This window comes from Moschus berezovskii, chromosome 1, assembly GCF_049115385.1.
Source record: "Moschus berezovskii isolate FMDL1 chromosome 1, NW_MosBer_1.0, whole genome shotgun sequence".
NCBI lineage: Eukaryota > Metazoa > Chordata > Mammalia > Artiodactyla > Moschidae > Moschus > Moschus berezovskii.
This window is the reverse complement of record NC_142460.1, coordinates 55,875,425-55,892,525: the sequence shown is the minus strand read 5'-3', so window position 1 is coordinate 55,892,525 and position 17,101 is coordinate 55,875,425. Positions and strand designations below refer to the sequence as shown.

At 37.2% G+C, this 17,101-nt stretch overlaps 1 protein-coding gene across 4 annotated transcripts in view; it reads right to left on the bottom strand.

Moving 5' to 3' along the window:
• Positions 1–17,101, bottom strand: part of ZNF654 (zinc finger protein 654) — an 89,599-nt gene that overhangs the window by 57,033 nt on the left and 15,465 nt on the right. For 2 of the 4 annotated variants that reach the window (XM_055427028.2, XM_055427795.2), the window contains exon 2: positions 1,822–1,967. The exons of the other annotated variants lie outside the window; for them this stretch is intronic. In XM_055427028.2, the coding sequence (XP_055283003.1) occupies positions 1,822–1,967 (146 nt within the window). The remainder of the gene's footprint in view (positions 1–1,821; positions 1,968–17,101) is intronic. 4 annotated transcript variants of the gene reach the window in all.

Here is a 17,101-nt window from a genome sequence, read left to right as displayed (position 1 = left end):
TCTCAACTCTCTCTGAAAAGGAGAATTACAGATTTTATATGTTCCTTCTAATTTTTTTGGTTTCAACATTAACAGTATTTCTCCCAGAATTTTTTTAGTTTGTTTTCATTGTGTTTTTTCCATGATGAAGTCATCCCCCAAATGTCTGATAATTTTTTAATATCCATTAATATCTAAGGACTAATTGGGAAGCCTATGAGCATGTTTAGAGTTTGGTGATTGATAAGTTTTTCCTTTGGGGTAATTAAGTGATGAGATAGCTGTCTCAAAGAAAAACCTTTAATTGACAGAATGCAAAGGTCACTGCTCCAAAGTTATTTAATTTGTATAGAGCAAAAAAGAAAATATCAATGCTGTTTCCCACCTGACAGGCCCTAAGGTCTGGTGAGTAACCTGAATGGAAAAACTGCAATTAATTCCTTTATCTGTATCCTCCCAAAGTATCTCATTCCCTACTCTCTATTTCATGCCTTGCATGTTCAAATTCTATACCTCCCTAGGATTCCAAGGGGGAGGCATGACAGATAGTCTTCCTCCCATCTTGTAAGGCTAGGATAATTTTGTTTTATAAGCTACCCAGTTTCAAAAAATGTTTAACAAATAATAAAGTATACACATACATAAAAATAAATATACAAAACAACAAGAGTTGCACAAAATAATACCTTTCCTATGAGACACACTCTGATATTTTCTGTTGTATTTTGCAATGCTGATAAATGAATTCACAACCCACTAATGTGATATGAGTCTAATTTAAGGAACCAAAAATAATTTAAAAGATTAAGTTGTGACTTGCTCTGCCATGTTTCAAAGACCACTCCCCTATTTTCTTTCCCAAAGAAAACTGCTGAAATCTTTTCATTCACTGATTGATGACTCTTCTCTATTTTCTTTTCACTATATTTCCCTCTTCTAATTCTTTACTACTTTAGTAGGATCTAGGAAGGCAAAAAGGATAAATACAAGTGCCCAGTTTATGATCTTTAACTCAAAGTCCTTTACAAGTGTTTTTATAAACCAAAGTTTCCTAACCTGTTTCTGACCTGATTTAAGTTCCCTCTGCTAACTATTGGGGAAGGCAATGGCACCCCACTCCAGTACTCTTGCCTAGAAAATCCCATGGATGGAGGAGCCTGGTAGACTGCAGTCCATGGGGTCGCTAAGAGTCGGACACGACTGAGCGACTTCACTTTCACTTTTCCTTTCATGTATTGGAGAAGGAAATGGCAACCCACTCCAGTGTTCTTGCCTGGAGAATCCCAGGGATGGCGGAGCCTGGTGGGCTGCCCTCTATGCAGTCGCACAGAGTTGGACACGACTAAAGCGACTGAGCGGTCGGACACGACTGAGCGACTTCACTTTCACTTTTCACTTTCACACATTGGAGAAGGAAATGGCAACCCACTCCAGTGTTCTTGCCTGGAGAATCCCGGGGACGGGGGACCCTGGTGGGCTTCTGTCTATGGGGTCACGCAGAGTTGGACACGACTGAAGTGATGCAGCAGCAGCTGCTAACTATGATGGCCTCAGCTGCTACTGGGACTTACAATTCAAGTTTGCCAAGAGACTCTGGGGAATTAAAAAGGAAAGGAAAGTGCTAATGGTAAACCTAAAAATCTTTATTCCATTTAACTCTAAAGCTAAAAGTAAAATTATGGCTAAGTGTTCAAAATTAAACCTAAACCCTTACATGAAGAAATGGAAATTTCTTTTTGAGGGAAGACTTTACTAAAGGTTCTGTCTGCAGAAAAAAATAATCAAAAACCAATTCTCAAATAGATCAAAAAAATACTTTTGTGAGAAGTAAAGAGTACTTACAAAGCAAGGCTACTCAAAACATATTGTACGTGCTCACATTCATCTGGGAATGATGCACTGGCTGATGTAAAACAGCAAAGTGCTGTCTGAAGAACCTGAAGCTGTGGCAAAGGGACCTGCCATCTTCCAGCATAATCTTCAACCACCTGAGAAGGAAGCAATCCAAAAAGTACATTATTAGAGAAAATGTTAAATTTGGATAAAACCTACCATCTAAAACACTAGTTCAGCATGAACACAAATGATTTAGCAGGGGAAAAAAGTTCTTTATTGTTTGTTGTTGTTTAGTTGCTAAGTTATGTCCACTCTTTTGTGACCCCACAGACTGTAACCCACCAGGCTCCTATGTCCATGGGATTTCTCAAGCAAGAATACTGGAGTGGGTTGCCATTTCCCTCTCCAGGGGATCTTCGAACCGACATCTCCTGCATTGGCAGGTGGATTCTTTACCACTGAGTCACCAGTGAAGCGCCTCTTTATAGTTTCGTTTCATTGTATACATCTGAAAATAAAATGAACTATTATCTGAAAATGTGAGAAAAAATTATAATATATAAAAGAAAAAATTATAATATATAAAAGACCATATGGTTCAACTGCCAAATCTTTACCAAATGCTGTAATAAATGCTTTTATATCCTATATTGAGTTTTTTTCCAAAGTACAAATTATCAAATATTAAAATAGGTGGATAGCAGAAGATAGTAATAAATAAAATTAGAAATAAGCATCCATTATTGTCATTATAATTTATGTAAGACTGAACTAAACATTCTGGCAACAAATGAGTATTAAAGATATAGTGGTATGATACTCTTTCATAAACTGTACCATATTATGGGAAAAAGACTACAAAATAAAATCAGTCTTTGCTCTGTCACATAACTAGTTTTATGAATTTGGGTATGCCATCTACCTTCCTTATGCATTCGTTTCCTCACCATAATATGAAGATAACAATGCTTATCTTGCAGATTTACTCTGAGGCTAAACTGGGAACAATTTATGAGACAACAATTTAGAACTATCAATTGCTATAAAATGTTAATTATGATCTCACATATGCAAGACTACTGTATTCAAACTATTATATTCTAGAAATTCATCTTATAAAACCAGTTGGCAAACTATGGCATTTAGGCCAAAGTCAGCCTACCACCATCTTTGTATTACCTACAATCTAAGAATGGGCATTACATTTTCAAATGGTTGAAAAAAAATTTGTGATGCATGAAAATTACATGAAATTCAAATTTCAATATCCAGAAAGTCTAACTCCAACATAACCAGGTTTATCCATTTATATATTATATAATCTATGGCTGCTTTCCTACTATAACAGGTTGAGTCATTATGATGAAATCATATGGCTAACAAAGTCTAAAATATTTAGTATCTGCCCTTTTACAGAAAAAGCTTGCCAACTCCTGATTTAAAGCTGGTAAAACTAGAGAAGAGTAGAATAGCCAAGAACATTTAGAGCTCAAGGACTTTTTATACTCATCACTTCCTGTTAGAGGTAATTTTCCATGGGTCCTTGTATTTCCAGTTTTAAGAGAGACCCAGACTGCCTTCATCCTTTCAAAGATGTTTATAGGAAACAGCCTTGAAATAGAGATGATGTCTCTCTTCAAAGCAGTGGCTCTCTCTGGAGCAAAGGTCAGGCAGATATGACCTGACCATTATAAAATATTGCTGTTGTTTGTTGTTGTTTAGTTACTACATTGTGTCCTACTATCCTGTGACTCTGTGGACTGTAGTCCACTAGACTCCTCTATCCATGGGATTTAAGATTAGGAGTCCGTAAGCTTGGAGTTCCTAAACTGTGATATAAACTTACTATGAGTTCAGGATTCACTTGGACCATTCACATAACCTTTGTGATACTTGAGAAGCAAAGGGAACCACCATGAACTTGAAGCTCATGTGGTTTGTTGTGCTATAAAAGTAACAGAGTCTGCTATCTCTGACCCAGGAGTGTCACTTCTTTGGCCAGCATTTGTGAAACTGTGTAGATAAAATCCTGACTATTCACAGTTCTTTGGCAATTCCAAATTTTAACACCAGGTGCTAGTATGTCTCCAATGTTTCTAGGAACATGTATGGATGAAGAAGAAAGCTAGAGAAAGCTACAGAGCATGAGCTCTATGAACTTGTATCCCCCTTCTATTATCTAGTACTTCTTAATCTGGGAATTAAAAACTACTACTATGATGATCCCAAGTAGGACAGATTTTTCCAAACCACCATAGGCAAAAAAAAAGAAGCATGTAAATGGTGGTTTCCTGGATTTAAATTTTCTCTTCACTAAAGTGTCTGACCAACTTTATTACCTCTTTTGGGCCCATAAAAAAACCTCTCTGTGCTACATTAAAAATAGGTACCTAACAAACTCACATTTTTCTATCTTTAGTTTGCCCTAATACATTTCTACTTAGAACCTAAGAACACTTCCTATTTATGGGCTGGGTTTATTTCCTTAGAAGAGAGCCTTTCTACTTTTTCAGGTTCTATAATCATTGTAGCTTCCCTTATTCACCAAGATTCAGCTATTAATACCCTATCTGATCCATCTGAACCGAAAATAGTAAAACTACTTGTGTGCAGTACTTCCAATAGGCTTCCCACAATACCCATGAAGGAAAATAAATAAAACTAGTTGAAATTTACAAGCAGTTGGCCCTCAGTATCTGTGGAGGATTGGTTATAGGATCCCCCAGTTCAGTGCAGTTCAGTCGCTCAGTCGTGTTCGACTCTTTGCGATCCCATGGACTGCAGCATGCAAGGCTTCCCTTTCCATCATCAACTCATGTTCATTGAGTTGGTGATGCCTTCCAACCATCTCATCCTCTGTCGTCCCCTTTTCCTCCTGACTTCAATCGTTCCCAGCATCAGATCTTTTCCAGTGAGTCAGCTCTTCGCATCAGGTGGCCAAAGTATGGGAGTTTCAGCTTCAGCATCAGTCCCTCCAGTGAAAATTCAGGACTGATTTCCTTTAGGATGGACTGGTTTCATCTCCTTGCAGTCGAAGGGACTCTTAGAGTCTTCTCTAACATCACAATTCAAAAGCATCAATTCTTCGGCACTCAGATTTCTTTATAGTCCAACTCACATCCACATAGATTACGGGAAAAACCATAGCTTTGACTAGATGGACCTTTGTTGGGAAATTAATGGCTCTGCTGTTTAATATGCTATTTAGGTTGGTCATAACTTTTCTTCCAAGGAGCAAGCGTCATTTGATTTCATGGTTGCACTCACCATCTGCACTGATTTGGGAGCCCAAAAATATAAAGTCTCTCACTGTTTCCATTGTTTCCCCATCTATTTGCCATGTAATGATGGGAACAAATGCCATGATATTAGTTTTCTGAATGTTGAGTTTTAAGCCAACTTTTTTACTCTCTTCTTTCACTTTCATGATTCCAGCTTGTGCTTCATCCAGTCCAGCATTTCTCATGATTTACTCTGCATATAAGTTAAATAAGCAGGGTGACAATATACAGCCTTGACATACTCCTTTCCCAATTTGGAACCAGTCTGTTGTTCCATGTCCACTTCTAACTGTTGCTTCTTTTGAGCTGCATACAGATTTCTCCGGAGGCAGGTCAGGTGGTCTGGTATTCCCATCTCTTTCAGAATTTTCCACAGTTTGTTGTGATCCACACAGTCAAAGGGTTTGGCATAGTCAACAGACCAGAAATAGATGTTTTTCTGGAACTCTCTTGCTTTTTCAACGATCCAACAGATGTTGGTAATTTGATCTCTGCTTTCTCTGCCTTTTCTAAATCCAGTTTGAACATCTGGAAGTTCATGGTTCACATACTGTTGAAGCCTGACTTGCAGAATTTTGAGCATTACTTTACTAGCATGTGAGATGAGTGCAGTTGTGTGGTAGTTTGAACATTATTTGGCATTGTCTTTCTTTGGGATTGGAATGAAAACTGACTTTTTCCAGTCCTGTGGTCATTGCTGAGTTTTCCAAATTTGCTAGCATACTGAGTGCAGCACTTTCACAGCATCATATTTTAGGATTTGAAATAGCTCAACTGGAATTCCATCACCTCCACTAGCTTTGTTTGTAGTGATGCTTCCTAACGTTCACTTGACTGCATTCCAGGATGTCTGGCTCTAATTGAGTGATCAGACCATTGTGATTATCTGGGTCATGAAGATCGTTTCTGTATAGTTTTTCTGTGTATTCTTGCCATCTGTTCTTAGTATCTTCTGCTTCTGTTAGGTCCATAACATTTCTGTCCTTTATTGAGCCCATCTTTGCACGAAATGTTTCCTTGGTATCTCTAATTTTCTTGAAGAGATCTCAGTCTTTCCCATTCTATTGTTTTCCTCTATTTCTTTGCACTAATCACTGAGGAAGGCTTTCTTATCTCTCCTTGCTAGTCTTTGGAATTCTGCATTCAAATGGGTATGCCTTTTCTCTTCTGTTTTGCCTTTTGCATCTTTTTTTTCCCTCAGCCATTTGTAAGGCCACCTTAGACAACTATTTTGCCTTTTTGGATTTCTTTTTCTTGGGTATGGTCTTGATCACTGCCTCCTGTACAGTGTAACAAACCTCCATCCATAGTTCTTCAGGCACTCTATCAGATCTAGTCCCTTGAATAGATCTTTCACTTCCACTGTATAATCATAAGGGATTTGATTTAGATCATACCTGAATGGTCTAGTGGTTTTCCCCACTTTCTTCAATTTAAGTGTGAATTTGGCAAGCTCCTGGTCTTGTTTTTGCTGACTGTATACAGCTTCTCCATCTTTGGCTGCAAAAAATATAATCAATCTAATTTCCGTATTGACTATCTGGTAATGTCCATGTGTAGAGTCTTCTCTTGTGTTGTTGGAAGAGGGTGTTTGCTATGACCAGTGCGTTCTCTTGGCAAAACTCTGTTAGCCTTTGACCTGCTTCGTTTTGTACTCCAAGGCCAAATTTGCCTGTTACTCCAGGTATCTCTTGACTTCCTACTTTTTCATTCAATTCCCCTATAATGAACTGCTGTGTAGGGCCACCCAAGATGGACGGGTCATGGTGGAGAGTTCTGACAAAACGTAGTCCACTGGAGAATAGAATGGCAAATCACTTCAGTATTCTTGCCTTGAGATCCGCATTAACAGTATGAAAAGGCAAAAAGATAGGAGACTGAAAGATGTCTCCCAGGTCGGTAGGTGCCCAATTTGCTACTGGAGATCAGTGGAGAAGTAACTCCAGAAAGAATGAAGAGATGGAGCCAAACCAAAAACAACACCCAGGTGTGGATGTGACTGGTTATGGAAGTAAAGTCCGATGCTGTTACTGCATAGGAACCTGGAATGTTAGGTCCATGAATCAAGGCAAATTGAAAGTGGTCAAACAGGAGATGGCAAGTGTGACATTGGCATTTTAGGAATCATCAAACTAAAATGGACTGGAATTGGTGAATTTAACTCAGATGACAGGATCGCCCACCCCATATCAAAATTTACAGATGCTCAAGTCCTTTATATAAAAGTGTATTTGCATATCATCTCTGAAATTATAATACATAATACAGTGTAAGTAATATGTAAATAGTTGCAAGCACACAACATATTTAAGTTTTTGTGTTTTGGAACTTTCTGGGTCTTTTTCCAAGTATTTTGTACATAGTTGGTTGAATCCACAGATGTGGAACTCACAGATATGGAGGAATGACTGAATCTTCTTACACTGTTTAATGTCATGCCAGATACTAATGTACTATAACATTCACTGTAACACTTCTTTTAAACATTTTCCTTAAAATATATAAAACTTTACATTGTCTTTTTACTCTGAAATGTTTCTCCTGCACTATAACTTATCAGTAAGCACTCAACTAATGAGAGATGATCCCATGACATCATAATATGAAGGTACTCTGCTGCTGCTGCTAAGTCACTTCAGTCGTGTCCGACTCTGTGTGACCCCATAGACGGCAGCCCACCAGGCTCCGCCGTCCCTGGGATTCTCCAGGCAAGAACACTGGAGTGGGTTGCCATTTCCTTCTCCAATGTGTGAAAGTGAAAAGGGAAAGTGAAGTCGCTCAGTCATGTCTGACTCGTAGCGACCCCATGGACTGCAGCCTACCAGGCTCCTCCACCCATGGGATTTTCTAGGCAAGAGTACTGGAGTGGCTTGCCATTGCCTTCTCCGATGAAGGTACTCTACCTGCCCACTATGCAGCGAGGAACACACCTTATTATATTTATCATTTTCTTTGGTATTCTAATAAGTAACAGTTTTTACTGTTACTCTATAAAGAACTGCTGTATAGAGAATTAAATACTTTATTTAATAACATTAAAATACATCAGTTAAATTACTACAGACTGAAATGTGTTCCCCTAAAGTCCATGTATTGAATGATGTCTTAACCCCAGTGTGACTGTATTTAGAAATAGGATATTTTCTTATAGCAGCCAGGGCTGCCTAACATACAAATGCAGCAGTTTAAGAACCCCTAAAATATAAGGTGATCAACTAAAATAAGATTATGTTTCTTAACTGAATTCTCCTTTTTCTAACAAAATAGTGAAGATTGCCAAATGCTAGTTTGTCACTAAGCAAAGAATCCTGATATCTAAATCCAGGTTATAATAGACTAAGATCATTAACACAGTTATCCAGGATGACTTTACTTCTATTAGCTGGCCATTCGCATCCATGTCACTCTCCTACCTGAAACCTGCCACTGTCATCAACATTATTTCAAACATTTCACAGGTGTCAACAGAGCTGTTCACTAATGTTAATTTCATTACTTGCTTACAGTGAATCCACCCACTTTTTAAATCTAACATACCATGGCCATGATCTTTTAGTAGTTAGTACTCTGTCATGTGATTAAGCCACATCACAATCATTCTAAGAGTTTCAAAAAATGGCTATAATACATCCCAATCTATGCACTGAATAAATCTATTAATCTTCTAAATACCTAAAATAAACATTGTAACAAATATTGTTAGTCTTTTCCCCAACCCTTTCAGTATCATTCAGTTCAGTTCAGTTCAGTCACTCAGTCGTGTCCAATTCTTTGCGACCCCATGAATCACAGCACACCAGGCCTCCCTGTCCATCACCAACGCCCAGAGTTCACTCAAACTCATGTCCATCGAGTCGGTGATGCCATCAAGCTATCTCATTCTCTGTCATCCCCTTCTCCTCCCCCCCCCAATTCCTCCCAGCATCAGAGTCTTTTCCAGTGAGTCAACTCGTCACGAGGTGGCCAAAGTATTGGAGTTTCAGCTTTAGCATCAGTCCTTCCAATGAACACACAGGACAGATCTCCTTGAGAATGGACTGGTTGGATCCCCTTGCAGTCCAAGGGACTCTCCAAGAGTCTTCTCCAACACCACAGTTCAAAAGCATCAATTCTTCGGCGATCAGCTGTCTTCACAGTCCAACTCTCACATCCATACATGACCACTGGAAAAACCATAGCCTTGACTAGACGGATCTTTGTGGCAAAGTAATGTCTCTGCTTTTTAATATGCTATCTAGGTTGATCATAACATTCCTTCCAACGAGTAAGCGTCTTTTAATTTCATGGCTGCAATCAGCATCCGCAGTGATTTTGGAGCCCAAAAAATAAAGTCTGACACTGTTTCCACTGTTTCTCCATCTATTTCCCATGAAGTGATAGGACCAGATGCCATGATCTTCGTTTTCTGAATGTTGAGCTTTAAGCCAACTTTTTCACTCTCCTCTTTCCCTTTTATAAAGAGGCTTTTTAGTTCCTCTTCAGTTTTTCATTTATAATATAGCTTATATATACACACATCTATTTATGTGTGTATATATACATATATTTCCTAGCTCTGTCCATTGAGAGGGCCTAGGAGCAATGACACCTCAGTAGCAGTATACACACTTAGGACTCAAATCTAGTCTCCAAATCTAGTCTCCAATATCCTTGGGTCTCCTCAGGCACAAGAAACTTGGGCTGCTCTAGCCCTCCTCCAGCAGGGATGGAACAGGGAAAATATCAAGATAAGACAAACACTTTGTGCTGCCAGAAGTAATGAAATGCTGAAACAGTGATGGAATATAAGAACATGGGAGCCAACCTGAAGATGCTCTGAGCAGTTAAAGCTAGAACAATTTGAGCAACAAAATAAATGATGGTATCCATGAGTCTCGACTGATAGAAATAATCTAATTAATCAATAAAAGTAAGAGATGAGATTGCTTTTCCTCACACAGAATACCAATTAATACATATCAATGAAAAGAGAGAAACAGAGAATCCCCTTAGAACCATGAATCTATGCTATTATTAGTGGGTGAAAAATTTGAGGAGTTGCAAGATTTGCCATCTCAAAGCAATTCCCACAAGACAGTTATCAACTAAAAACAGAAAGATAGTATCTTTGAGTGGAGAAACCTCATAAACTTAACCAAGCCATCAAGGTAAACAGCACCAATAACTAGTAAAGCATACTATCATAAACCTCTTGATATGATGCCCCAAGAAAGACAAAAGCATTTTTGTGGTAATTTTGCCAAAAATGCAAAAACCTCATTCTAATTATGAGAAATCCTCAAACAAACCCAAACTATAGGATATTTTACCAAAAACAAACAAACAAACCTGACCTTTCAAACATGCAAAGGTCATGAAAGGAAAACTGAAGAACTGCTAGAGAGTGGAAGACACTAATAACTAAACACAATGCGAGATAAGAAATAATATCCTGAAACAAAGAAAAAAAAGAGCAATGGTGGGAAAACTGGTAACTTTCTAATAAGGTCTGTAATTTACTGGATATTATACAGTGTTACTTTCCTGAGCTTATTAAGTGTATTCTTTTCTCCAAGTATAAAATTAGTTCAGTTTTTAGGTTTAAAAACAAATTTTTTTGTTCCATACTTTCCCCTCAGATTTCAATGTTCTCACTTATTTTCTGGATGCTATTTTATAATATAAATACATTTACTTTCCTTACCTTATTACCTATCTACACACCAAGATTTACCATCACCTATGAGTTTCATTTGTAGAGTCAGATAGAAAAATAAAACAGATTGCCAGCACTGTGGGAAGAATACAGGTTTTGGAATCAAGACTGACTGGGCTTTGTCATTTATTAGCTGTGTAACATTAGCAAACTTATTAACCTTCTCAATCTAAGATTCCAGTAAAATGAATTTAATATTAATCACAGAGCTATTGAAGAACTAAGATAATATGTCAAAATCCAGGATAATTCTGGGCACATAACAAACAGCTATTATTACCAGTACACTTTGTTTCAAAAAACACCCGGCAAGCTTAACCTTACTCTGGTGACTATTTCAATGCATCAGTATGAACTGGTTAACTGTTTCCAGATGTAAAATTACAACAAATTTTACTTGCTATTATTAGCAAGCAGGTAAGTCACTCACAAATAAAACCTATTCAAAAGCTATTGATGAGTTTCAACTGTTTTGTTCAATATTCACTGACAAAGTATATCCTAGATACAGCAATACAAATAAAATAACTTCATGCCTGAATAGATATTAATAGATTTTGGTACCTGTCAATTTTTCATTTGATTCCAAACTCACTAGGGAAAGCAATATACTAAATGCTCCCTGTATAAACGTTAAAACTGGCATAAAACTCCCTGTGTATACACTAAAACAAGGGAACTCCAAAATACGTGGAAATGTATACGAATATCAAATTAACATGTGGAGTGAACAAACCTCTTCATTTGCCTGCAGCTGGTGATATCCACAGATGTGTGTATACATCATAAAGTCTTAACTAGCATGGGCTAAGCAGAACCCTGCATCTGACTTCAATTTGGCATGGCCACTAAGGCAAAAGAAATAAAAGCAAAAATAAACAAATGAGACCTAAACTTTTTTAAAAGCTTTTGCACAGCAAAGGAAACCATAAGCAAAAGGAAAAAACCTAGAGAACTGGAGAAAATAAATGCAAATTATGTGACCAACAAGGGGTGTGCAAAATATACAAACTGCTCATACAACTCAATTAAAAAAAAAATCTAATCACAAAATGATCAGAAAACCTGAACAGACATTTTTCCTAAGATATACAGATGGCTAACAGGCACATGAAAAGATGCTCAATAAAGATAATTATAGGAGAAATGCAAATCAAAACCATAATGAGGTATCACCTCACACATGTCAGAATGGCTATCATCAAAAAGTCTATAGGTAACAAATGTTGGAGAGAATATGGAGAAAGGCAAACTCTTCTACACTCTTGGTGGAAATGTAAATTGGTGTAGCCAACGTGAGAAACAGTATGGAGGTTTTTTGAAAAACTAAAAATAATAATACCGTATTACCATATGATCTAGCAATTCCACTCCTGGGTATATACCTGGGAAGGAAAAAAAAAATTTTACTTTGAAAAGATACATGCACCCCAATATCCACAGCACTATTTACAGTAACCAAGATATGAAAGCAACCCAAGTGCCCATCAGCAAATGACCAAATTAAGATGAGACATATATACACAAGGCAATATTATCCAGCCACAAAAACATTTCAAAAAATATTGCCATCTGCAGCAATGTGGATGGACCTAGAAAATATTATGGTTAGTGAAATATGTCAGAGAAAGCCAAATACTATATGATAATATTCCAAATACTATATGAGGAATCTAAAAAACAATACAAATGAATGTTTATGCAAAACACAGACTCACAGATATAGAAAACCAACTTGTAGATACCAAATGAGAGAGGGAAAGCAGGAGGGGCAAATCAGGGGTGTGTGATTAACAGATATGTAAGAGATAAGCAACAGAATATACCGTGAAGTGTAAGGAATTATACCCATTATCTTGTAATAACCTATAATGGAATATAATCTGCAGAAATACTGAATTGTTAGGCTGCACATCTGAAACTGTCACAAACTAAGTCAACTATACTACAACTATACTACAATTTTTAAAAATTAGCATGACCTGGCATGATGGTATCGCAGGTATTGAGGCAATAATTATATTTTTAATTTTTTAAATGTCCTTTAGTTATACAGGTTTTTTAGATACTACTGGTGGAAATCTTTTTTTGTTCCTTCTGTCTGGTTTCTCAACAAAGAATTAAACTGAAAAGCCAGTTAAGTTCCATATAGGTCTTAGAACACTAGTGTGTGTGAATGTTTAGACTTTAAATTATTAATATTAGTCTTAGATGAGCTGACTTATTTTGATCCCTGTTAATTTTGTTCTCAGAAAAGAGCTCTTATATTCATGTGACTTGCCCAAAGGCTTCTAGAGTCACTGTCATATGATCTCTAGTAACTTCTGAGAATGATATGTACATGAACTTAACCAAAGCTATATATATCAAGATTTTATTTGAGTTCAATGAATTTGTCCAGTGGATTTTATTAAGTGCAGAGATAAAGAAAGGTCAAACTTAATTATTATTTAGGACATAAATCACTTTCCTAGACTGAGGCAGAAGAAAAACTCAATGGAATTACTACACATCCAAAGCAGAAACTAAAAAGGGTAACAAAAACTAACTTTAGGTACTTAGTCTCAAGAAGAACTAAATTTGTTTCTAAAAGATGACTAACTTTCAATCAAAATAACAGTGAAAGAGTTAAATAAAAGGAGGTCATGTTAAGATGGAAGAAAAGCGGGACTTTCTTAAGAATGAATTCAATCTCAGAAACTAAACTAGTCAGATATGAAAAAAGAAAACGAGAATATACTGATATATACCAGAACTATGCATTCTTAAAGATGGAATTGGGGGGAAAATGTATTTTAGCTGTTACTCATCATAAACGAAGAGTGACTGACTCCAAAGGTATCTAACAGAGGCATAGGAGGTAAACTGAAGCATGGAAGTCGCAGTGAATCAGAATGGAAATCCAACTATGGTAAAACAGTATTTTTAAAAAATAGATAGAAAATACATAATAAGAGCAAGTGTAAAAACCACACACCATGAAGACTGAGACTGCTATTCAGTAACATAAAATCTGTACAGACGTGAAAGGTTAAAAAAAACAAAAAACTGAGAGATTATCATGGAATACCTGAAGCATTTCAGATGCATTTCAAAGTACTAGTTATTATAGTAGGCAATGTACGATATGGCACAGTGTCACAAAGAAAAATGCCCCAGGAACTCAGAGTTAGGCCTCAGGGAATGGACAGGAAAAGCAAAACTGAAGAAAAGCAAAATAAGAGGTTAAACCTTGGTTTGATGTTGAGCTGGTAAGATTTCCTTAAATCTTGGATATAAGAATGGGCAAAATCTGTTTCGTAGTGAATGCTTTTGAGTAAATTCCAAATTCCTTGACTTTCATCTCTGATATTACAGGAGATCTTACTGAAGATAAGAGATAACTGAAGAATAATAAAACCTAAGCCCAAATGCAAACAGAAAGGGAAAGGAAGACAGGAGGCACCAACTTAAGAATAGGCTAAAATATAAACAAAAACAGAAACCAACTATGTTTATATGAAATGGCATATCCTATCATTGCTGAAGGACTTTCCTGGTAGCTAGGAGACGCCCCTGGATCAGGAATCCTGGAGGAAAAACTGGCAACCCAACTCCAGTATTCCTGCCTGGAGTATCCCATGAACAGAGGAGACTGGAGGGCTATAGTCCATGGGGTCACAAAAAGAGTCAGACACAACTTAGTGACTAAATAACAACAATCACTGCTGAAAGGAATGTGAAAAAAAGGAATGTTTACACTGCCAGTGAGGTAGAACAAATCATGCAAGGTCTAGAACAGTTAAAGGAGATCGAACCAGTCAATCCTAAAGGAAATCAATCTGAATATTCATTGGAAGGACTAATGCTGAAGCTGAAGCTTCAATACTTTGGCCACCTGATGTGAAGAGCTGACTTATTAGAAAAGACCCCAATGATGGGAAAGATTGAAGGCAGAAGGAGAAGGAGATGAGAGAGAACAAGATGGTTGGATGGCATCACTGACTCAATGGACATGAGTTTGAGCAAGCTCTGGGAGATGGTGAAGGACAGGGAAGCCTGGCGTGCTGCAGTCCATGGGGTCAAAGAGTCGGACATGACTGAGCGACTGAACGACAACAGAACAGTTAAAAGCAGAATAAAGAAAGGATTTAGAGGAGCAAGTGGCAGAAGACATACTATCTTCAACAAGTACAGACATCAAAAATATTAAAAATAGCTTTATTTCATTATGGCTATTGTCCAAATAATACAAATAGGTAGCACAAGAGGAGTGCTTTTATGATTTTAGCTCAATAGGCCTAAGAATTTCAGGGGAAGTGGCAAAAGTCATGGTAACACAAGGCTAAAAATGTCTTGGCACAGGCTGGGGACAGAGAAATCCAGAGATGAGGGCAGAACATCAGAGCTATGGTAATTGCAAGGCTCGAGTCTTGTGGAGCCTTGCAGAGATTGTACTTTGAGCTTTACACACTACAAGTAAGTGATATATTCTTTACAAAAGGCATACCACTAAACAGAATCTATACTTACTGTAGCACAGGAGTTCCAGGACAATACAGAAAAAAATAGAAATTAAAAGTTTTTAATATGAAGGAAACCTTAAGGAAGAGATATCAAGTATGACCTGGTGCCTGGGGCTGTCATACATGAAATGTATAAACTTTGCAAGACAGAAAATCAGAAATAACTTTCAAGAAAGCAGAAATGTTCAGGTAAAGTGCTTCACCTCTCAAAGAATTATCATAAGCATAGAGTGGCACAACCGTTTGATGAATTTTCCCAGTAAAATTTTACAAGTTACAGACACTGGCAGTTGCTGTAACTGACTAGCATCCTGGTGAGATTGAAACCAAAACTGACTTGATACCTTGATTTTTGTGCACCTATCTTTTCTTTAATATTCATCTTTAGTGATACCACTAAATCCTACTGGCAAAAGTGAAGTGAGTCAACTGTACTATGTACTAAGTTCAAGGAATTACTAGTGTTTCTAAGTTTAATGGGTGTTGGCTGGGTAGTGTAACAAGTGTTTGCCCTACTGACCTTCTGGATTCTTAAAAAAGTATGGTTGGAGGTTAAATGATTTTCCTTTTGCAGTGCAAAAGAAGCCACTCCCAGTGAGAAGACAACCAAGCTACAGCTCCTGAAAACTCCCCAGCCCTAACCAGACAGGCACAATGGCTCTGATTAAGCAATATTCCAGGAAGGCAGAAATTTGGTATCTTAACCTGTTTGGGACTCTAGACTTTAATTTCTCTTTGTGAAATTAAACATAGGAGACCATTCATTTGATCCAAATGAAGTGTTTCTGGCAGACATAACAAGAGGCAGGAGAATACTTATTCAAGCTGAAGGAGGGGGCAAAAACACTAGAGTAACTGAAGGTAAGTAGCAGAGACAAAAAGTAGTAGGAGACTAGTTAAAAAGCTAGCCAGAGGCTAGATCATGAAGCCCTGCGGTCCACTGCAAGAATTTTGGCTTTGACCCTAAGACAGAAAAACATGGAAGGTTTAATTCAGAAGAGACCTCACTCTTATGTCTTTAAAAGGATCACTTGGCTATGTGGAGAAAAGAACTGAGAAAACTGGAACAGGGAGATAAAACTTCCCAGAGGAAGGGTAACTATGGCTTGGATCAAGGCCCTAACAGTGGTTGCAGCAGTCAGATAAACTTTTTCTCCCTTACTAGATGATACAGTTTCTTGAAGGAAGGGGTTGTGAATTTTTCCTCCTTTAATCTCCTATAATCATTAGGATGAAACTTTCTACATAGTACACAGCCAATTTTTCTTTTTTTTAGGAATACCTTCTACAACACTTTATGTATCTAGATCTATGCCTAAGATAATTAAGGATAATTCAATAGATTGATATTAAGAAAAAATAAGGTTTATATATATATATATACTGTCACACAGGCATATATGCAGCATTTTATAAATACCTATTAAGTTATGAGCACTTAGTAGTTATTGAAGTTAAGTTCAAAATATAAAAGAGAATACAAGAATCTCATGAGTTAAAAGGGAGAAACGTGGAATCTAAAACATGGCACAAATGAACCTATCTACAAAATAGAACTAGACTCACAGACATAGAGATCAGACTTACAGTAGGGAGAAGGACAGGGGAGAGGAACGCACTAGGAATCTGGGGTTGGTAGATACAAACTATTACATATAGAATGGATAAACAACGAGGTCATACTGTACTGCACAGGGAACTATATCCAGTCTTATAGGATAAACCATAATGGAAAATAATATTTTAAAAGAATGTATATATATGTAAAACTGAGTCACTCTGCTGTTCAGCAGAGATTGTTACAA